This window comes from Fukomys damarensis, unplaced genomic scaffold (genome assembly GCF_012274545.1).
Source record: "Fukomys damarensis isolate Sample0158 unplaced genomic scaffold, DMR_v1.0_HiC HiC_scaffold_21, whole genome shotgun sequence".
NCBI classification, from domain to species: domain Eukaryota; kingdom Metazoa; phylum Chordata; class Mammalia; order Rodentia; family Bathyergidae; genus Fukomys; species Fukomys damarensis.
In genome coordinates, this window is record NW_022900933.1 from 12,397,265 (window position 1) to 12,419,848 (window position 22,584).

General features: G+C 49.9%; 1 protein-coding gene and 1 long non-coding RNA gene across 2 annotated transcripts in view; one reads left to right on the forward strand and one right to left on the reverse strand.

Moving 5' to 3' along the window:
- LOC104877062 overlaps positions 1-5,422 on the reverse strand; it is a 9,797-nt gene extending 4,375 nt beyond the window's left edge. Inside the window, exons 1-2 of the long non-coding RNA XR_784500.2 lie at positions 5,346-5,422; positions 4,827-4,941 (exon numbers count right to left, since the gene is read on the reverse strand). This is a non-coding gene — a long non-coding RNA (uncharacterized LOC104877062). The remainder of the gene's footprint in view (positions 1-4,826; positions 4,942-5,345) is intronic.
- Galnt16 (polypeptide N-acetylgalactosaminyltransferase 16) overlaps positions 1-22,584 on the forward strand; it is a 56,986-nt gene that overhangs the window by 15,007 nt on the left and 19,395 nt on the right. The window contains exons 2-6 of the mRNA XM_010645359.3: positions 14,498-14,655; positions 17,331-17,429; positions 18,325-18,392; positions 18,910-18,975; positions 20,789-20,910. Of these exons, the coding sequence (XP_010643661.1) occupies positions 14,498-14,655; positions 17,331-17,429; positions 18,325-18,392; positions 18,910-18,975; positions 20,789-20,910 (513 nt within the window). The remainder of the gene's footprint in view (positions 1-14,497; positions 14,656-17,330; positions 17,430-18,324; positions 18,393-18,909; positions 18,976-20,788; positions 20,911-22,584) is intronic.

The following is a 22,584-nucleotide window of genomic DNA, read 5'->3' on the forward strand; positions in this document are numbered from 1 at the left end:
TGAAAAGTCTGCTTTAATTCTGATGGGCTTTCCTTTGTATGTGATTTGTTTCTTTTCTCTTACTGCTTGTAGTATTTTGTTCTTCAGTTGGGTTTCTGGGATCTTGATTATTATATATCTAGGTGTAGATTCTTTTTTATTTAGCTAATTGGGGTCCTATATGCCTCAGTTATCTGAATGTCAAATTCTTCCCCTCTGTTTGGGAAGTTTTCTGTCATTAATTCTGCAAACAGCTTTTTAAAGTCATTTGTATTTTCTCCTGCTACTTCATGTATCCCTATCAGTCTTATGTTATTCTTCTTTGCATCATCTAGGAGTTGTTGGATCTATTTCTCATGATCCCTTACTGTTTTTAAGAGGCCTCTCTTTTCATAGTCACTGACTGCAATCTTATCTTCTATATCTGAGAGTCTATCTTCGCATTCTTTTATTCTGTTGCGTGCACTTTCAATGGAGTGTTTAATCTCCTGGATATCTGTTTGAATCTGTTTTATGGATTCCATTTCTTTCCTATGTTGGGCGTTTATTTTTTCCATTTCTTTCTTATGCTGGGCCTTCATGGCTTCTATCATGGTCCTGAGCTCATCTATTTTTTTGTCAGTTTCTGCTCTAGAGTCTCGAATCATGACTTCCATTTTGCTTACTATTTCTGTGGTTATCTGGGAAATTATTTCTGTTTTGAATTTTTCTAGAGCCCGATTGATCTGTTTGGTTACTTCCTGTGCTTTGAGTTCAGGGTGTCCTGGTGGTTCACTATCGGCCTTTTCATCCTCATTTGCCCTACTGTTTGCCATTGGTGAACTGGAAGTCTGTCCTTGTGTCTTGCTTAAGTGTTTTCTCATTTTTATTTTTGTTGTGGGACTGTCCTTGGTTTAATCTCTGAGTTATCACCCAAATCTTCCTGATATATTTTTGCCCTAGCTTCTGTGTCTCTAATGACACACAAACATTCTCATCTTCATAACATCAGAGAAACAGCTCATCAAATCAACTGCAATGCTTTATCCCAACTGATACAATCAGCAACACATTAAGATCAAGCACAACTTGGACACTGACCACCTGTGGTAGTAGTCACTAGTCTATCACCCTTAAATCATTTGAATTAAATTGAAATCAAGAAGCAGTCCAGAACATGTCTGCAGTGAACAAAATTTCAATATCGTGTATTTACCATTTAATGGCTCAGACAGAGCGAGGATGCAAGGCCTCTGGTCTCAGTTAGCTGATGGCTGAACCCCATGATGCTGACTGACCTCAGGCTGCAAGGCCCAGATTGAGTTCCCCAACCTTGTGAATGGTTGAACTCCACAACGTTCTATTACAGGTTTCCCAGGCCCTTTCTTTAAAGATGTTCAAAGTTGGGAACTCAGAAAAATACCCTTGATGACCACCTCTGCCTCTACAGAGTGGGTCCAAAGACTGGCACAGTCAGGACTGGTCTGAGAGTGCGGGGGGGGGGCTTATGGAGGTTCAGGGGTTCAGGGGCACCTGTGCAGCTACCTCCCCGCGCTTGAGCGATGGCAGCTGGGTCGGGAGCAGGCGTGGCTCTCCTTCCCGCAGTGGATCCAGGACCAGGCTCCCCTCTATATTACTTTTAATAATTGAAATTCATTCCATTTAAAGAAGATCCCACAACTTCTTTCCAGGTCCCATTCAATTTTATAAATGAAGAGATGGAGATTCAGAAAATTTGTGGAACTTTTAGTAGATCACCCCTCAATGGGTAGAAGGATGAAGATCTATTCATTGCATACAAGGTGTTTTTTAAAAACATTTTTGTAGTATTTTGCTGAGCTACATCCCAAGCCCTTTTTATGTTGAGGAAAGGTCTTAACTAAGTTTCCCAGGCTAGACTTGAACTTGTGATTCTCCTGCCTCAACTTCCTGATCATCTAGGATTACATGTGTATGTCACCTTGTCCATAGATAGAATTTTTTATTTTATTTTACTTTGGAATAAAGTGTATTATATTGTAGTTGTTCCCCCCAATACTAAGGATTGAACCCAGGGCCTACACACTGAGCCAAATCTCTAACCCTTTTTAAAATTTTTTTATTTTGAGAAAAGAGTTTCACTAAGTCAACTAAGTTGCCCAGGCTGGGCTTGAACTTGCCACCCTCCTGCCTCAGCCTCCCAGCGTGCTGGGATTACAGGTGTGTGCCACCATGCTGGGCTTTCGTGTATTTTTTTATAGTTAAGCATAGAGTACTTAACATGAGATTGACCCTCTAAAGTCTTGACATATATAAAACATGACTTTTGGTTGTAGGTACAGATTATGCAGTGAATTGCTACAGTTTATTCATCTGGTTTGATGGAAACTTTATGCCTAAACTCCACACTTCTCTCTACCCCAAGCTCCTGGGAACCACACGTTTAATGTTTCAATTCCTATGTATTTGATATTTCAGATGCCTCAGATCAGTGGAGTCATGGCGCAGTGTTCATTTTTCTGTGATTGGCGGGCGATGGGTGCATTTCACTTAGCATAATGTCTTCAAGGTTCATCCGTGTTTCACAAATGGCAAGATTTCCCTTTTTGTGTGTGTGTGTGTGTGTGTGTGTGTGGTCCTGGGGATCAAACTCAGGACCTTGTGCTTGCAAGGCAGGAGGTGTAACCACCGAGCTAAATCCCCAGCAAGATTTCCTTAAAGACTAACTAGTACTCCATTTATGTTTGTGCCACATTTTCTTTATCCATTTCATCTATTGGTGGACACTTGATTTGTTTATGCCTCTTGGCTACTGTAATATTGAAATGAACATAGAAGTACTGATATCTCTTTACAATCTCCATCTCTCTCTTTTTTGTTTGTTTCTGTTTTTGTTTTTGTTTTTGAGACAGGGTCTCACTATGTAGTTGAGACTGGCCTGGAACTCACTATGTAGCCCAGTCTGGTCTGGAGCTCACAGTGATCCTCCTACCTCAGCCTCCCGAGTGCTGGGATTACAGGCATGAGCCACCATGCCCGGATCCCCATCTCATTTTTTTTGGGGGGGGGTACCAGGGATTGAACTCGGGTCCTTGTGCTTGCAAGGGAGGTGGCAGAACCATTGAACCAAATCCCCGGCCCTTAAATTTTTTTTTTTTTGGTACCGGGGATCAAACTCCCATCTCATTTTTAAAATAAAGTCCCTATTCATTTCCCCATAGCCTACAGCAAATATTATAAATGGCTACTAAATATCCAGTTGACAATATAAATTACTCTTTTCCCAGCTGTTGACATATATATTGATTGTGTTTAAATTTTCATTCTCATAATTAAGACTGTTGAGAACATCTTTGTGCCTAATTTTTCTCAGTAATTTTAATCATGATTAAAATAGAAATCCCAGGAGCCTGGTGTGGTGGTTGACACTTGTAGTCCCAGCACTCTGAGAGGCTGAGGCAGGAGGATTAACAATTCAAGCCCAGCCTGGGCACTGTAGGGGCTTAGCAGCAGCCTGTCTAAAAAAGGCGAGGGATTTAGCTCAGTGGCACTGCATCTGGCAAGCATAACATCCTGAGTTTGATCCCTGGTTTGAAAAAAAAAAAAAAATGTAAGGGCTAGGACTAGAGCTCAGTGTGAAGGCCTTGGGTTCAATCTCCAGTGCTGAGAGGAAAAAGAAATAGGGGGACTCTCAGGGGCTGGGGATGTGATCAGGGGTAAAGTATTTGCCTGACATCTGTAAGGCTCTGGGTTCAATCCTCAGCACTGAAAAAAAAAAATCAGAATAAGTAGAATCTCAGGCAAGAGCATCACCAACTAGTATGAGTTCATAGCTGTAGCTGTACATAAGATGAAATCATACATGAGCGAGGTTCAAGGCTAAAATGAAATTCAAATGTGTTATAAGAAAGAACACAGACAGCAGAGGTGGCCGTTCCACAGACAGCAGCCCCACCCGGAGAAGGCCTTCCATTTGTATGGGGTCCCAAAAGGCTGCCATCAGTCATGCCTGGAACTGTGCAAGGGGCGGGGTCTCTGGTTGGCTGAGGTCGAGTTCAGGTAACCTGCCTGCGTCATGTCCATTGGCCTGCACCCTGCACCCTCTCTCAGGAAGGCAGTGGCTGGCTCCAGTGGTTAACCTTGTGCCCTCTTCTCCCTCGCATCACCACGAGGTGCGGAGGCCTGCTTGTTTCCTCTGGGGCAGCTGCCTCAAACTCCTGTTAACTCTTAACCCAGTTAAACACCTGGACCCTCCAGTTCAACTGGCTTCAAATCCATCTCTAGCCTGTTTGCTGTTTGGCTGGAGCAAGTGACTTGGCCTACTTTAAAGTCCTGTTAGCTCCCCACCTTGAGAGGATATATTTCCACGTGTCTGTCCCTCTTTCCAAAGTTAAACTTAAATCTTCCGGGTGTATGGGAGATTTGGGACTTTCTGCCAAGGCCAGGCGGAGGTAATAGAATAAAATAGAACAGGCCATGTACCAAAGGATATGGCCCTAGAAATGCTAGGCTGTTTTCCGAAGGGGCACCATTTAATAACAACCATTCTGGTGGCTTAAGCAGGTAAGGAGGAAAAGCACCATCTGCTATTAACCCATAGTGTTACTCCCTACGAGGACTCTTCAGCCACATTAAGACACCTGTTTCTGTCCCTTCTGGACCCATAGCCAACATGCCCATCTTCCTAGCTCATGTAGAGGGGCACACACGACAACCTGCTTCTCGGGGCTCCCCTATTCTAGGGATTATTTGTATTTTCTCTTGTCCGAAGTTCAGAGCCCCCTGAAGGAGCAAATATCACTTCGATGACGCTTTGCCTATACTGCTGGCCAGTGTCACAGTAACAAATCTTCTCTGGGGCACCCAGTTCCCACCCCGTGCCCACTCACCAAGCACCTGCTTCCTGCCAAGCACAGTTGTTGGCCACCCCCACAGCAGCTCGGGCTCCTCTGTGGCCTTGTCCAGAGACCTGGTCCTCCCTGTTTTAAGCATTTGCTCTCCATTCTGCAATAAACATGTATAAAACCACGATGAGAGCAGCGGATGTCGTTGCAGACTGTTTGATGTGTGAGTTTGAAGAGGCCTCTGAGACCTTGGGCTTCACGCCCGCCCCCTGCACTGCTGTGCGGCGAGGCCTCCCATGGACACCATGGGGTGGTTTTATTGAATGTGCTCCACACCTCCCGGGCAGAGCCACTACCTCCTTCCTGCTGCAGGGCCTTCACTCGCAGCACTGGCAGAGGCTGGTGGACTAGCCCGAGGGCCTGACTGACCGCCCTCTTCCCCCACTTCTGCTGAGTGACTGGGTAAGCACACCACACCCGACACTTTCGAGAAGGTATTTTTAAAGACTTTAAAGCTGACAAAACGGAAAAGGAAATGGCACGGATCACTGTGTGTCTGCTTACCGATCTCTTCAGGGCGTCTCTGTGGTTAGGGTCTGCAGCCCAGGGGAGGCCGCTGACCCTGCCTGGGGCTTGGCTTTTTAACCCCTACCCCGTTTCTTTATTATATACCGACAGGTTATAGCCGTACCTGTTTATGAGGTGCGCGGTGATGCGATTATTGTTTAATACAAGCACGTGACGTCCTGTACGATGAGCCGCCCTCCCACAACACTGAGTGTGCAGCGCTCAGCCCTCAGCTGTGTCTGCCGCGACTTCTCCTCTCTCACTGGGGCTCCTCACCTCTTGCCATCCCATTCCTCACCCCTGCTCTTGGTGGTTGGCCTTGAGCTTCAGGAGAGGGCAGGTTGGGTCCCGGGCCTCACCTGAATTCACCTGCACAAACACCTGCGCCCCTCACCTGTTGGGTAGCCTCCCGCGTCCCGGGCCCATCCGGAGCTCTGCCCCGGAAACGATGGTGAAGGCAGCACTGAGCTCAGCCCCGCTGGCAGAGAGCTGTGCTTCAGTCAATTAGGAAAACTACTATAGAGCGGCAAGTACTTATTTATAGAAAAAGGAGTCCTCCTTCTAAAAAGGGAAAAGTAAAATTCTCCAGCTTTTCCAGCTCATTCTTGTGCTACTTTCCAGAGGTGACTACTGGGGAGCAGTATGCCATGTATTTTCCCAAATATACCTATGCATTTGCATATGTATGCATCTATGAGCCATTTATGCAAAATGAATACACACTTAACTTATTCCTCCTAACAGTCATTTAGAATTCCAGTGCAAGGATAAACTATAATTTAGTTAATCAGGCCGCTACTGATAGGCACTTATTTCTAGTATTTTCCATTACAAATAATGCTGCAGTACTGTACCTGTTCGTGTCACATACACGTGTGAATTTAATTGTAGAGTTAATGCCCAGAAATGTCAAGTGATCACATAATTCATTCCCTGAACCACAACAAATGCAGGCTTAGAGCTGCTCCCGAGAGCACAGGTGTGTGCTGGGACTGTCTCATGGAAAGCAGCTGTATCTTTGCCTAAAAATGGAACTGCGGGGCTGGGGATTTAGCTCAGTGGCACAGTGCCTGCCTCACATGCTCAAGGTCCTGAGTTCAATCCCTGGTACCTAAAAAAAAAAAATGGAAAAAAAAATTTGAGACATGGCCTTGCTAAGTAGCCCAGACTGGGCTCTCTTGTGATTCTCCTGCCTCAGCCTCCCAGAGTGCTAAGTTTACAGGCATAAGCCACCATGACCAGCTGCAACTCTATCTTGTGCCAACCTCCCTATGTATTTGAATCTGTTTCTGACCTATTTGTTTTCTTCACTCAATCTGTTTGGTCTTTTACCTGTAGAATCCTGTTTATACATAGAGTCTGTAGTATAATACATGTTACTATCTGACATGTCTGTTTGCCTGTGTTTAATTTCTTTTAGACTTTCTCTGATTGTTTCTGATGTTTAAACTCACTCAGCTGAACTTCCCCTCCCAACACAGTTGTTATTTGATTAGGATGGTGTTGACTTTTTATAGTAAGTCAAAGAGGATTTACATCTCCATACTTCTGAGTCTCTTGCAGGAATAAACTATATCTTCCTTTTCAGGCCTGCTTAGCTGTAGGTTGGGGCCTCTGAAGATATGGACAAACACATAATAAGTGCTTTATTCAGACTACAGTACAATCCATGTCCTGGAGTTACTGCTTACTAGTAGTATCTAGTTCTGTGTGCTGGGCAATAAACACTGCATCTCCACTGATCCCATTGTGTGCATCTGTGATGTGCTCTGATCAGAACGTGTATGTCTCAGGGATAGGGGTATAGCTCAGCGGTGGAGCGCCTGTGTGGCATGTGCCAGACCCAGCAACACACGAACACACGCATGCACCACACTGTTACAGTTTCTATCCAGGTTCCTCCCAGAGCCTCTACTACTCATAAGTGGGGCTTGGGGGGGGTAATTGGATCATGGGGATGTGGTACTCATCAGTGGATTGGCCCACAGATGAGCTTCTAGCTAAATGTGATTTGGGAGGTGACTCTTGATTGGAAGAGATAGGTCACTGGGGGCGTGGGCGAGAAGGATCTCTGTCCCTTTCTTCTCCCTCGATCGGTCGGTCTCTGCTTCCTGTCTACTCTGCCATGGTGCCCTGCCTTGGAGGCAGCCAGATGTTGACTGAAACCTCTACAAACTGTGAGGCAAAATAAACCTCTCTTTGTTTAACTTGTGGGTGTTGGGTATTTTGTCCTAGCAATAAGCGAAAGTCATACTAAGACGTAGTAAAAGTATGTCTCTGATGTCCTTGCAGAATAAAACTGCACCTTTAGCATATTTCAAAAGTAATAAATGGGTTCTGTCTTTAAAATGTACTATTTACCCCTGTTTCCAGATCTTATGGCCACTTTATATGTTGTACCTAGATAAAATACTGGGTTCGGGGCTGGTACACGTCCGGTATGGTCCTGGTGGGGGGACGGTTACACATGCCGTAACTGAATGCCAGAGACTGGTAGCTTATAAACAACAGCAGCTTATTTCTCATGGTCCTAAAGGCGAGGAAGCCCCTGACCGAGGCACTGTAGGTTTGGGGTCTCTGAAGGGCTTCTCTCCCTGCTTCCAAGATGGAACCCTGTACCCTTGGAGGGGAGGAGGTCGTCCTCACATGGTGAGGAAGTGGAAGGGCAAAAAGGGCAAATTCTCCCTCTGGAGCTTCTCTTGAGCCCATTCACGAGGGCTTAGTCACCTCCCCAAGACTTCACCTCTTAGGGCCCCCACAATGGTGATTACATTTCAATAGAAATTTGGGAAGGGACGCCTTCAAACCCTCTCAGACCCTGGGAGGAAGTCTCATGTGAGGCAGGCTGCTTTTCCCCACATTTTCCCTTCTCTTCTTTTGTTTTTAATGCTCAGTCTAATCCCAAAAGTCTATCTTTGCCATGTTTTTTGCTAGTGGCAGATATTTTTGCAGAGAGAACTACTTAACTCTTTAATTACTAGTCACAAACTATACATAATGTACTTCTGGATTTGACAAGCAGCGCCAATGGTCTACCACACCAGCCACCTGTCTGAGTCAGCACTGTGAACTGAGGTGCCCGGCTGGTGTCCGGAGCCTTGCTGCATTCTAGTGGTTGAATGGATCCCTGCTTGGATGGTCCTGACCTCAGACTGTGGGTTAGGACGTTATTACCACCTATGCAAAGGTACGCGTTCTGTGTGTCATCTGGCTCATTATTCTATGATTGATTTGTTTTGCTGATTAATATCCAAGAGGTCCGGCTTCAATGGCTTCCGACTCTGCAGCCCCTGAAGCACCGTGACAGTGTGGAGACCGTGACGCTGTGCTCTTGCTACTTCATGCAACAGGCACACGGCCTTCCATGTGTCGGCCAGAAGGATATTTGCAGGGACATGGGGAGCCCTAAGGTTGCCTTGACTCAGTGGTTCCTTCTGCTCCTTTCCTCTCTCTTGGCAGGTGTGGCCGGCTTCCTTTGGAATCAGTATGACCCAGCAGACAAGACCTTGAGCAGGAATTGGTTTTGTCTGCCCTTTGATGTATCTGCAGCCATCGATCACCGAGACCGAAGATGTCCCTGGCTGGGAAGACCCAGGAGGGTCCAGGCTGATCCAGGGACATCTGGTTATGTGCCGTTTTGGTCTGAGTGACATGAACTCTTCTATTTTTCTTTTTTTCCATGTTCTTTTGAGCCATGAGCCAAGAAGTGCTTCCAAGCCCACATGCAGGCCAAGAAGGGACAGCATTGGGCAAGTCCCCATCTGAGCCATGTGCCAAGGAAGGAGGCAGTTCCAGCCTGTGCTTGTAAGGGGCTGGGTGTGTTAGGCACTGAAGGCCAGTCTGCTGTAGAGCTGAGGAACTTGGAATTGGAAGGAAGCACCAGGCATGTCTGGGCCCAGAAGTAGACTCTAGGCACAGAGAAGGCTTTGTGTCAGGCTCTGTGGCCAGACAGCCTCTGTCCCAGTCCCAGCCCAGCCCCTCACTGCCGTGTGACCTTAGGTATGCTCTTGTACCTCCTTCCCCTGGGCCTCAGTTTCCACTTCTGTGAAGTATGGGTAAAAAGAGTGTGTAATTTACAGGAGTGTGTGGAAACGGAAATAAGTATCTAACATAGCACCCAGTTCATACAGACACTCAATGAACAGTCAATATGGGCCAATTACTATAGAAAAGGCCCAATATTTCCTATCCCCTGAGCTACAGCCACTGTGGCTGGAGGCAAGACAGGGTTCTGGTATCCTGTGCAGGCCCAGGAATGCCCTATCCAAGCTGGATAAGCAGGTGGAAACTGAGCTGTCTTACTGGGACCTGGTGGATCTGAGAAAAGCCAGTCTGGAGTGGTGCCTTGATGCCTTGTTCTAGCCCTGAACCCTGGTTGGCCTAGTTCCCTAAAGGAATGGGCAGTGGGCCTCATGTTCTCAGGGAGATGTTTAGAACTGCTGAGGTGGGCAAGACCACTAAGGTATTTTTCTCAGAGGGGCCATTGCTGTCATAAGCTGTAGGGTCATTGGCACTCTGGAGGAGTGACAGGAGGATGTGGGGGAAAATCTAACTGGAGGTCCCAGGCGAGTGTCCCCAGGCGGCCCTTCTCCTGTGCTTCTTGATAAGTGGTAGAACTAGAGCCTTCCAGGCCCCTGGGACATAAGTGCTGTGATGTGGTGGGTTTCTATGGTAACTAGGCTCTAATTGAGTTGAAGTTGGCTTCTTTGATGGTCAAGGTTGAGGTCAGTACAAATAGAGGTCAAAACCCAAACTCCCTGTGAGCCTTGCTGATAAAGAGGGTCTGGGGAGACAGCCTCCAAGGGTCTCCTTGTTCTAAGATCCTGTGGTTCCACCAGCCCATGCCAGGCAGCCCCTCACATCTGCCGAAAGCAGTGCCTCTCCAGAACTACCGGGAGAGTATCCAGAACTCCTGAAGCCCGTGTCCCACCTCCAGATTCTGATCGAACTTGTCCTCAGGATGGCCTGGACTTTGGACTTTTAAATACCTTTCCAGGTCTCTCTAAGGGGCAGCCAAGATTCAGACCCACTGGTTCATGTACCAGGCCCTGTGCTAAGTACATTATTTATGTCATCTCCTTCAAGCCTCATGATAATTCCCATTTTCCAGATGAAGAAGCACTCTTGAAAGGGGAAGTCACTATCTAAGACTGGAGAGCACTGAGAACCGCCATTGCATCCCAGGGCTGTCAGATTTCAGAGCCCAGGCTGGCCGCCTCTGTAGTGATAGCTTTCAAGGGAGTGTTGAGTGGGATACAGGGATACATCTGGGCAGGGTCTCAGGAGCCCTTGATAACCTACTTAGGGGTCCCCTGTACCCATCCTGGCCCTGTGCCACTCATGGCATCTTGACTAGTGGGGTGAGAGCACTGGCAGGTGTCAGGGAAGCCTGGGGAATCTGCCTTTTCATGTGGGAGAGCTGGAACCTGAGACTTTGCGCTCAGAGAGCTTGAATCATGCACTTAGCTTCCCGTGTCTTCTAATGCATGGCAGTCTTTCAACCTGGGACACAGCATCAGATGAAATTTTGTTTCCAGGGGAGGGGAGAGTGGTTGAGAATCACATTTTGTTCACCAGGTGTTTTGGGTTTATAGCAGACTCAGAAAAAAAAAAGTCAGAAGCCATCCATAAAAGAGGGCCAGAGCCCTTTTATTTGCAGTTTCATTGAAATTTAGTGAAAGGCAAACCCAGCAGGTACCTATTTTACTGGCAGTAAAAGGAAATTGGGCAGCAGTTATTTAAAAGGAGTTGGAGTTGTTTAAATCTAAAATTTAGTGGTATGTGTACATTAAGAAAAAGCTTACAAGGCTTCGGGATTAAGGCTGAACTGTTTCTGATGAAAATGACATGGAAAATATTTTCCTTTCTTATTTTAAACCTTCCCCTTTGCTGTTTGTTTTCTAAATTTAGCAGGCCAAGAAGCAGTAAGCAAATCTAGCTGAGAAAAAAACTGAAGCAAGTTAGGCAAGTCTCAAAGTTTCATCAAAGTGAAGGACTGAAAATAGAACTCCCCAAGATGAGAAGTCATTCTTCCCCTTTTATAGAGCACAGTCATTATTTCAACTTAAACAACTTCAGATGTGATTGATCTTATTAGACACGGAAGTGCGGGATTCGATATTCCCTAAAAGGACAAAGCCTGGGGAGGGAAGTGGCTGCCTAAACTTCAGCCAAGAACTGTCTGCAGGGGGCCGGAAGGATGTGGGAGGCTCATCGGGCTGTCACTCAAGAGCTCCCCAGCGCTTGTTCCTCACCATGGCAACGCAAGGGCTCATCTGAAGCATGGTCCAGATGGAACCCCCACCCCAAAGTCTGAACAGCCCTATGTGCGGGGACTGCTAGGAAAGCCCGACCCAGCCCTAGACTCCCACTGCTGGGCCAAATGCCAGAGACCAGCCCCGCGTCTTGGAATGGGTGGCTATTGTCTACTCAGTGTCATTGCCACCGTTGGCTCATTTGGTAGCTTTTAAGCTTGATTTTGTTTTTTCACCTTTGGACAGTGGTGGACTGAGGGACTGATATCTCTGAGCATTTGGTTACTAGAGCAGGACACATGACTCAGACTAGTTTAAGAAGAAGAAAGGAAAGGAGAGAGAGAGAGAGAGAGAGATGACTGACTCAAAGGACCCATCTATTATTAGAGATTTTTCTTTTCATCTCTTGATTCTCATTGTTTCTTCTTGGTTTCATTCTTCAGACAAGATTTTCCCATGTGATGGGCAAGAATATCTTCTTTCTCAGTGACAGAGTCCTTGCCTAGCATGGGCAAGGCCCTGGATTAGCAGAGCTGATGAAAAGGGCTCATCATATGGAAGAGTCTCAGGGAGGCTGGACATAGCTACTTGGGAGGCTGAGGCAGGAAGATTGAGAGTTTGAGGCCAGCCTAGGCAACTTAGTGAGACCCTGTTTCAAAATCATTGAGCTGGATGTGGTGGTGCGTGCTTGTAACAGTACTCTGGAGGCTGGGGCAGGAAGATTCCTGTGAGTTCAAGGCCAGACTGGGCTATACAATAAATTCAAGATCAGCCTGAACTACATGTCAAAAGCTTGTTTCAAAAAAAATAAAAGTCTCAGTTTACAATTGGCCCAGATTGAATCAGATGGCGACCCTGCACCAATCACTGTATCTAGGGGTGCGGCGATCAGATTGATATTTACCAGTTTGGTGCTCACGCCTGTGAGAGTGCTTGTGACTTGGCAAGACAAGGGCAGTGAATGACATTCTCACCAGGAGCACGTGATAAGGAAGAAGATCCCTAAGGCAGCCAAAAGCCCCGCATCCCCTGCTTGGTCCACTGTAGTTTCAAGTGTAGTCGTGTTTGGCCGAGAGGGAGTGGTGGAGGGAGGCCTGGGGTCATGGTCACTTGTCGCTCCTACATCCATCAGCTACAGGGACTCAGCATAACAGTTCAGCCCCTGGTTCACCTGGAGGAGGCCTGGGCCACTCAGGAGCTGTGCGCCTGTGGAGGGAACCCTGGACTTTCCCTGAGTGCGGTGTGGAGGCTACAGGGGGAGCTTCTCTAGAGAGCACAACTTGAGCGGAGCTTCTCGAGCAATGTCTCCTGTAGCCTGGAAGCGTTGGGTGAGCTGCAGGAAGGCTGCAGGCTGAGAACCCATTTCGGAAGGATTCCTCCCGCTTCCTGGCACATAGGCCGTGCTCAGCGGACCTTTGTTGAATGAAACAATGAGTTCAAACACTCCTAACGAATGAATGAATGCTTAGATGACCCTTGGAACCCACTGAACTGTGCCCCCGGACCCCGCAGATGTCTCTCGGTCAGTGTTGATTGGGCAGCTGGGGTGTTTGAGATGAGAACTCAGGGGTTTCCCGAGCCCACAGAGTGGCCATCCATCCTAAGTAAATAAACATGGCTATTTCCCACTGTTGGCTCATAGGGTGATGAAATGATGTATTCTTCCTTCAGGAGCTTCCAAACTTCGCTCCTCTGTAGTTTTTTGCCTTTTACTTTTAGCTCATTAGCTATCAACTTGAGGCTTCTTTCCATTCCCTGCCCAGAGTTCAGGAGGGGCCCGTGTGGGCAGCATTACTGTCCCAGGTGGGAAGGACCCAAGGGACCTCTCCTTGTCCTTTCCCACCCTCAGAGTTGAACACCTTGGATCCTTCTAGCAATCCCAGGCTTAAGCCAGAACAGTCCTCTCCCCTTCCTCTCCTTTCCTTCCTTCTCATCTTTCCTGAAATGGGTTTTGAGGCCGTGGGGATTCCTGCCACATCTGTTCAGTCCCTGGCATGGCACCAGCTCAGAATATTACAGCGCAGTGGCCACAGCCAAGTCACCGTCTGAGCATACGCACCCTGAGCATCGGTGTCTGATGTGGAGCAGCCCCAGGGCACATGTGGAGATCTCTGTCTCTGGCTGTGCCCTCAGGGAGCTCCCCACAGGCTCCTCGGGTAGGGGGCCACCTGGGAAGGTGACAGCACCACAGAATGGCAACAGGTAGGAGACAGAGCACCCTGGACTTTCGACATTCCTGTCCAGGGAGTTGGGTTGAGGCTGTCAGGGAAACATGGGGACTTTGAGCTGCTAGTGGGACTCCCCACGGTCATCCCACATAGCAGTCCCCTCCCCCAGGCCCCGCCGCCTGCTGGGAACGTCCCACAGGATTAGTCCTGTGACTGAGTCCTCATGCTTGGGTTCCGTGAGTGGATAATTCTCACCCTCCTTCCTGCTGCCTCTGGAAGCCCAGGGCTGCCATTACTGGAGGAGTTGGGGTCAGGATTCACTCACATTTGATGATATTTCATAGCACTCTGGGACCTCTGGCCAGCAGTTTGGTCCAAGTAGTGAGATGTCAGAATGCATCCATTCATCCGTTCATCTCCCGGTGTGGCCTTCCCCAGTGTCTCTCACTGAGGACTCTGGGAGCGCGGGCTGGGCTGTGGCTAAGGAGGGAGAGGCTGAACTGTGGCGTAGGTCATCCATCACTGCCAGCATGTAGCAGCAGGAGGCTTGGAAAATACGATGTGGGCCCACCTCGGCAGCAGGCAAAAGCCCTGGAGAAGCTGCCTCCCCGGGTGTTGTGTCCGGTGGCTCTGGCATCGTAGTTTGCTTTTCCTTGCAGCAGCTGGGCCAAGCACATAATGGAACCTTCCTGCCTGTGGCCCCCTCTGATGCTGACCTCTGTCTCAGGTGACAGGAACACCCTCAAAAGGCTTTGACGAGAAGGCATACCTGTCAGCCAAGCAGCTGAAGCCTGGAGAGGACCCCTACAGGCAGCACGCCTTCAATCAGCTGGAAAGTGACAAGCTAAGCCCTGACCGGCCCATCCGGGACACCCGCCACTACAGGTGTGAAGATGAATCTTAAATATTAACTTGATTTGCTTGAGGGATGCATAGGAGAATAGTAAATCACACTTCTGGGTGTGTCCAGATGGGTCTTGGGGTGTGAATTTGGTCGACTGTATCTGGTCCCTGTCGCCTTCCTGTCTGACTCTTCCTGCTCTCTCTACTTCCTGGCTGCCAGGAGTTGAGGAGCTGTCCTCTACCTTTTCCTTCCTCCGTGGTGCTTACCATGGACTGAAACGTCTGAAACTGAGCCAAAATAAACCTCTCCTCCTGAAGCTACATGTCAGGTATTTTGGCCCAGCCACAGCAAGGTGACTGATACAACTCGTATGGATGGCCTCCATAGTGTGGACCAGAAGAAAGGTTGAGAAAAAGCCAGCGCTGTTCAGCTGGTCGCTGTCCTAGTTCCCGGGTCCTGCTCTGAGCTCCAGCAGACTGCCCTGCCTACTGCTTTGCAGGACAAACAGGAGCTATCCTGTTCTGGTTTGTGAGTAGGCAACAGTGATTTCTGAAGCAGCCACTCCCTAGTACAAAGGATACCTGTGAAAGAAAGGGGCAGAGCTAGTTCTAGCACCTTTGTCATTACTCATGGAGGTGCATCTGAGGCCTACTGAGCTTGGTGGCTTGTGCAGGGTGAGATGGATATGGGGACCAGGGATCCCTAGATCTCGGCCTCACTGTGTCACCAGCCCCCAGAATCCTTTGTGCTATCAAATAAGGAAATAATTCTGTGACTGGACAACCTCTCCTCTCACCCTCAGGTCTAAACAGGTCTAAACAGCCATGTCCAGGCTCTGGGGAAGTCCTTTCTCAGTCAGCCCTGGGGCACTTCCCCTCATGTCTGCCTGCTTGGCGTGCAAGGTTAGGTCCATGCAGCTCTGCTTGGTTTTCCTTGAACAGCCCTAGCCATGGTCAACCTAGGCCAGTGCAGGGCCTGAAGGATCTGCTGACCCAAAGCTGTGAATCGGGGCCTGGCCCAGTTCATCTCTGCCTATCCTCCCAGCCCACTGCCACTCTGAATCTTCCCAGTGTTCACTGGGACACTGGAAGGGGGAATTGTCCACGGGGTGACACACGTTTTAAAATGAGACTCCCCACCTAGGGCAGTGGTGAGTTGGTGAGGTGCCACAGGACTGAAGTGGACCAGTGCGTGTGTGTGTGTGGGGGGGTGCGGCCTGTGTGCTGCTGTGAAGGGCAGTTTCTTCTGCTAGCCTCAGAGGTGACAGGCTAATCCCCGGTCCAGCCCTCAACCCAGGGAGCCCCCATCAAGTGAAACAAAGGGACATAAGCCACAGAAGACAGACCTATTAGGACCAGAGGGGCAACCCCACCAGCCCAAAGTCCGTTCGGAGACTCCTGGCTCCTGGAAGCTGCCCTGCTCCGTCTTCGTAGATCTGCAGAAATCCAAGAGGAATGCGGGAGTCAGGGCAAGGTTCAAGTCCACCCTCCAGACAGGTCGTGGGTCAGTTTGTCCCCTTCTGGAATAGAAGGACATTGCTATCCGGATTCACTCCTTCCTGGACACCTAACTGTCGAAGGACAAGGGCAGAGAACTGGGCTCCTGGACGTCAGGGCTGGGTGCTTCTGAGCCAGCCAAGCCTACTCTTGCCCCATTCCAAAGGCCTTTGGAGAAGCTTATTCGGGAAATGTGGCTTCTGGGGGCAAAAGGCTTTCCCTCCCCCACCGCTGCCCCACATCCCTCTTAAGGAGAATTATTTTAAAGCCTGTCAAGCTTTCTCCTCTGGGGGTCCCAGGCTAGAGGGACTCCCGCCTGGCTGACCCGGTCGACTCTGCAGGGCAGGAAATAGGCCTGGGAATTCATGCAGGAAGCTGCTGTCAGTGGAATGAATGTCGTAATGAAAGAACAGTCACTGTAGGAATAGTCAGGGAGCAATTGTAATAAGGAAGATCGCTATGAGAATCAGTGGGGGCGGCGGGGAGCCCGAATACCTGCAGTGGCAGGATGGCAGGAAGGTGGCAGGGATGGAGCGCTTTCATTCCCCTCCGGAGGATGGGGGGCACCGCCCAAAGATGCGGTATCTTGCTGGTAGCACCCGGGGCTGCTGAGGAAGGAAGGAGGTGGGAGATGCCCTGGGAGGTCTTCTCTGGAGCCTGCCTCCTCCCCGCGTCCCCTGCAGGGCTGTGAGGTCCCCCACCCCAGTGAGAAGGAGGGATCCCCAGCAGACAGGGTGGGGGTGATTCCTGCCCAGATCCTCATCTGGGAGCAGAGAAGAAAGAAGCCCCAGGGAATCAGAAACAAAAGGAAGGTGGTTTTCTTGCCCCGTACCCCCGTTTTGTTTCACTGGCCAGCTCAATGGGTAGGGACCTCGGTGTGGATCCAGGCTCTCTCCTGGGACCTGGCGCTCGACCTGTCCATGGCAGGAGGTCCTCCTCCTAAATAGACAGTGGAGGTGGTGCTCTCTGGGAGCTCTAGGTCTTTGGTAAAGAGCTCCCGACACTGGAACATACCCCAACCTGCTGCTTCCTGGCTAGGACTCCAGGTTAGGTCCACCTGGCTGCTGGGCCAGGGTGGGACAGAGTGTGGGCATGAGGGTCAGTGCAAGGGCCAGTGCTTGTGCTGGCCTTTTCTGCCCCACAGAAGTGTTCTAAGGAGCAGCAGACTAGACCAAAGAAAAGGTCCCATGCTGGCCCCTGACTCTCCCCTTCCTTTCCAGTTGCCCATCTCTGTCCTACTCCTCTGATCTGCCGGCCACCAGTGTCATCATCACCTTCCACAATGAGGCCCGCTCCACCTTGCTGCGCACAGTGAAGAGGTAAACAGCCAGGGCCCCTTATCTTGGTGCTGGTACCCCCAAAGCCTGGGTAGTCTGCAGAGCCTCTGGCTGGTGGGACCTTGAGATTGGGTGCTGTGGCCAGGCAGCATGAAGGCCAATGGGCATTGGGAAAGTGAGTCCTCTCTTGAGGAGCAAGGGCTGCTGAATCAGGGTTAGGAGACCCAGGAGTCGATAGTAGGCAAACAGAAGGCCAGGGAAGGGTGGGAGTGCAGGATTCAGAAGCAGAGGGAGGCAAGGATGGACCTGAAGCCTTAGGTGGGAGCCAGCCAAGTAGGTACCTGCTGGTGAATCAGGGAGAGGTGCTCCCTCTCCTCCTCTGAACTGGTTCTTGTGGTCAGGCCTAAACCCCACTCACCCCCTTTCCTCAATGAACTTAGGCAAGAATGGGATTTGGAAAGGTTACCCTGCGGCATTCCACATCGAGAAGCTTGAGTGCCCTTTCTCAGGGAGACAGGAAGGAGGAAGGACAGATGAGAGGCAGGAGCAAGGAGCCCCTGGAGAACACCTCTCCCATGCTCTGGGACAGCAGGAGCCTCACTGGTCCCCTGGGCAGGCAGCTGGGCTGTCCCTGGGCAGCCTGGTAAGCTCACCAGTCCAAACTTCTGCCCCGACAACCCAACTAGTGCATCTTCCCTGTCACCAGGGGGTGTCCCACACCCCCGGAGCCCAGGCAGCAGCGCCAACCCTTGCAAGAGCCTGCAGACCGCAAGTGCATCTCAGCTCCTGAGCAGGGCCCAGGAAGTGTGCAAGCAGCTGCTGGTAGCCAGTGTGCTGGCCCTCGAGCTGGGTAGTGGGAGCACTGCACACACAGAGAGGGATGCAAGGAAGGTGCCCCTAAATCCAGGCTCCTTCTCTGTCCCCACTGCTGATCCAGTGTCTTGAACCGGACTCCAGCCAGCCTGATCCATGAGATCATTTTAGTGGATGACTTCAGTTCAGATCGTAAGTATTCACTGGCCGTTTTTGTGCCCCTCTGTCCCCACTCCATTCCATTTCCCATCTTCCGGACGTCCTCTCTGCTGACAAAGAGAGATCTGTAGTTTTTTTCCCCTAGGGCTTGTGCCCAACCCTAGAGGGGAGAGTTGCAGCTTTTGATGGAACACCACTTACATGTCATTTTTTAAAACTGGGACAACATCAACAGCATCCTTCATAATTACAGCTGCCAAGTGCAGAAGAGCACCCCTCTGCACAGATTCAGGAGAGCCTGGCTGCCCAAAGATGCTGTGCTCTCTGGCGCCCCCTGGTGCACAGCTGCGGGGAACGCCATAGAGATGGGCATTCCTCAGGCTGGCCGCGCTGGGTGGGGGGCAATCCTTGACCGTGAATCCATCCTCCCCAGTCCCCAGTCCCTTTCCCTGGCCTGGTAGGGGACAGCTTCTGGGCAGTTCCCTGGCAGCCAGGCTACTTGTGGTGTGATGCTCCTATCTGAATGAGCTTGCCTTCCTCCCACCCTCAGCTGAAGACTGCCTGCTCCTCACCAGGATCCCCAAGGTCAAATGCCTGCGCAACGACAAGCGGGAAGGTGAGTACGAGAGCCACAGCGGACTCGTCTCGTGTGGCCCTCTCACCTCCCGACTCCGACCGAGCCAGTGTGGCCCTGCTGCCCTCCTGATGGCTGAGGCCAGGGTCTGGAGAACACCTTCCTTCAGTCCCGGGTCTGCCCCAGTCACCACACAAGTGTAGGCGTGTCGCTCTACTGCCGGCTGCCTTCACTTACCTTCTGAGAAATGGACTTCTGTGGAGTGGGCCTCGATGGGGCAAGGAGCTCGTGAGACAGGAGAAGGGTTGCAGTGGGCGGAGGGCACAGTGGGCAAGGAGACTGCACACAAAGGCCCCAGTCTGTGACGAGGGCACATGGGGTCCAAGGAGCAACCACTTGGCCCACATCCTCCCATTGGATCCTCCTAACAGCCCGGGGTTAGGAAATTGGGGTTTCCGAAGGCTGTGATTTGCCCAGGTTGATGGAGAGAGGGTTCCAGATTCTAACCAGATGGATCAACCTGAAGGTTGGCCTCTTAGCCTCCCTCTGTGAGAATCCAGGTCCGGTCTACAGGGGAATGTGTGGAATCAACTGAGAAGGGAGAGACCTTGAAAGCCAGAAGAAAACTTTTAGACTTTAGAAGGCAGATAGCAGGGAGCCACTGGAGGTTTGAGAGTGAGACAGATATGTGTAAGAAAGACCAGGAGGGCAAGGGGCCCTAATGATCAAAGTGCTGTGAAGAATTGTCTGCTAAACCAGGGCATTGTGGATGCTATCGGGCCTGCAAATATGCCATCTACTGAGTGCAAGAATGGATCTAAATTCATGATTAGGTGCTTTTGGATTCCTTTGGAGTAGGAGGATGGGGCTGTCTGGCTGTTGGACAGATGGGTGGCTAGTTAGATAGGCAGAGGCAGAATGTCGAGCAGAAGTGTGGCCAGGAAAATCTCTCCAAGAGGTGACTTGTATCAGAGGGCTCAGAGTGAGGTCCTTCCCTCCCCCACAGCTCCCAGGGCTTGATGGCAAGGGCAGGACCAGCTGGGTTTCCCCTCTCCTGACCAAACCGGCCTCAGCTCTGGGAAGCCCATTGTTTGCTGGCCAGTGAGCAGCTGGAGAGAACACTGGGAAATGGGGACAGAGGGTCAGAACCAAACACATGTAGGTCCCTGAGCACCAGGCTTTTTCCCTGTTGTCTTTGATCCTGATGAGCAGGGCTCATTGCCTCTCTGAATCTTATAGAGAAGAAAACTGAGGCTCAGAGAGGTTAATGTGCTCAAGGTGAGTGAAGGGGCTGGCTCGCAAGTTCAAGTGCGTTTTGGTCTGGAAGATTCTCTCCACATCATGCTTGGTGGTGTGACTGGCTGGGACCACCCAGAGGTTTCCAGAGGAAAGGGTTTTGCTTTCTGAGTTTCTTTCAGGACCAAACCGTACTTTATTGCATTTTCCTTGCACTAAACTTGATTGTCCGTCAGTGCCTGGCACATGAAGATGGGTAATGGATGAGGAGAGGAAGAGGAGAGGAAGAGGGGAGGGAGGGAGGGAACGATGTGGCATGAAAGGAGTGGCCCCCTGCCCACCTCATCCAGGGACCGTAGGGTCCCTGCCCTCAAGCTGCTGGTGAACCCGTTGGAAAGATTCAGCCCAAATGTGTACAGAGGTGCACCGTGCACAGAACAGCAGCTCAAACCGAGGCACGAGGGACGCCTCAGGCAGCAGATGAGTCACTGTCCCAGGACAAGAGGAAGGCTGAACAATACCTCAGCCCCTGAAGGGGAAGGGAGTCCCGGGACTTTGGGGCTCACTGGGAAGCAGACTGGCTGAGTCCCAGCCCTAGTCGCTTCCTCTTCCATTGCAGGGCTGATTCGGTCTCGCGTTCGCGGGGCAGATGTGGCGGCAGCTGCCATCCTCACGTTTCTGGACAGCCACTGCGAAGTGAACACCGAGTGGCTGCCGCCCATGCTGCAGCGGGTGAAGGAGGTGAGCCGTCTGTGCCCAGGCGAGCTGGGTGTCCTTCAGGATTTGCCTGCCAGGTTCCTGAAGGAGGATGAGACAGTGTGTGGAACGCAGCGGGCATCCAAGAAAGCCTCAGTGATGTGCTCGGTGGTCTGTTTCCCCGAGGGGCCGCACCTCCTTTAGCTCTGTTGTCTGGAAATGGATAATTGCTTGGTTTGTTCACAGGTTGCTGTGCCAACTCCACTGGATGAAAGCTCCCACTGTGCATGGGTTGGTTTTGATCCTCGGACAGGCAGGATTGCATGCTGGGCGGCCTGTGGCCAAGCTGGGGAGCCCTAGAAGGAGGCAGGAGAACCTGTAGTTCTAATGGGGTGGGGACGGGGCTCCTGTCATGTCCCTGCTGCTCCCCAGAATGAGAGGACGTGCACAGATAGCAGAAAAGGGTGATGCGGCTGAAACTCAACCAGAGGGAGACAAATAGCCCAACTTTTAAAAATGGGCAAAGCACTTGAATAGACATTTCTTCAAGGAAATAGTCTACTAAGGCCATGGGAAGATGCTTAATATTATTAATCTCCCAGGAGATGCCACCCTTAACGATAATGAATACCATTTCATATCTACTAGGATGGCCACATTAAAAAAGATGGATAATAACAATTACTGGCAAGGATATGGATAAGTAAAAACCTTCATGTATTGCTGAAGAAAATGTAAAATAGTGCAGACATCTTGGAAAATAGCCTGGCACTTCCTCAAAAGTTTCAGTAGTATTACCATCTGACCCAGAATTTCTACAGCTAGATGTGGACCCAAGAGAAACGAACGTGAAAAATATACCCATACAAAAACTTGCACTGGTGTATTCAGAGAGACACTATTGGGAACAGCCAAAAGGTAGAAACATCAATTGGCTGGTGAATAGATAAACAAATGCAGTATATCTATGCAAGGGAATATTACTCAGCCAGAAGAAGGAACAAAGCACTAATGTATGTCACAGTAAGAATGAACTTTGAAACCTCAGGTGAAGTAAAAGCCGATCACAAAAGGCCATATATTATGAGTCCAATTTTGAGAAATGTCCAGAGTAAGAAAATCAATAGATTTTGTTGAGGTGATGAAAATGTTAAGAACTAGAGAGAGGTGAAAGTTGTCTAACCTCATGAACATACTAAAGACTGCTGAACTGTACACTTGAAGTAGATTTATTGCATGTGAAATCCTATCTCAGCCCCCAAACATCTCAAACAGGAAGCAGTAAGGCCTCCAAAAGAGCATCAAGAAGTCATGCATGGTCTTCTCTGCTCAGTCCCCTGTCCTTCCCCTGTTCCGTTGTCCTGAGGATGTACGAACCGGACTGGCTGCATCCGAAGTTACAGACAGGAGGGTTTGGAGGGTGAAAGAAGAGTGGTAAAGGAACAGAGGGAAAGACGAGGCTATGTTCTGTGGCCTCCACAGAGGGTGATTTAAGTTTGCAAGTGGTTTATGACATAATCCACCACCACCCCAAAATAGTGAAGTCCGCACTACATACTTCGCAGGGTTTCAGTTGGATTTGTGTTCTGGGAAGTGATGAGTGGAGTGGCAGTCTGACCTTGAAGAGGATGTGGCATGAAAGGAGTGGCCCCCTGCCCACCTCATCCAGGGACCATAGGGTCCCTGCCCTCAAGCTGCTGGTGGACCCATTGGAAAAAT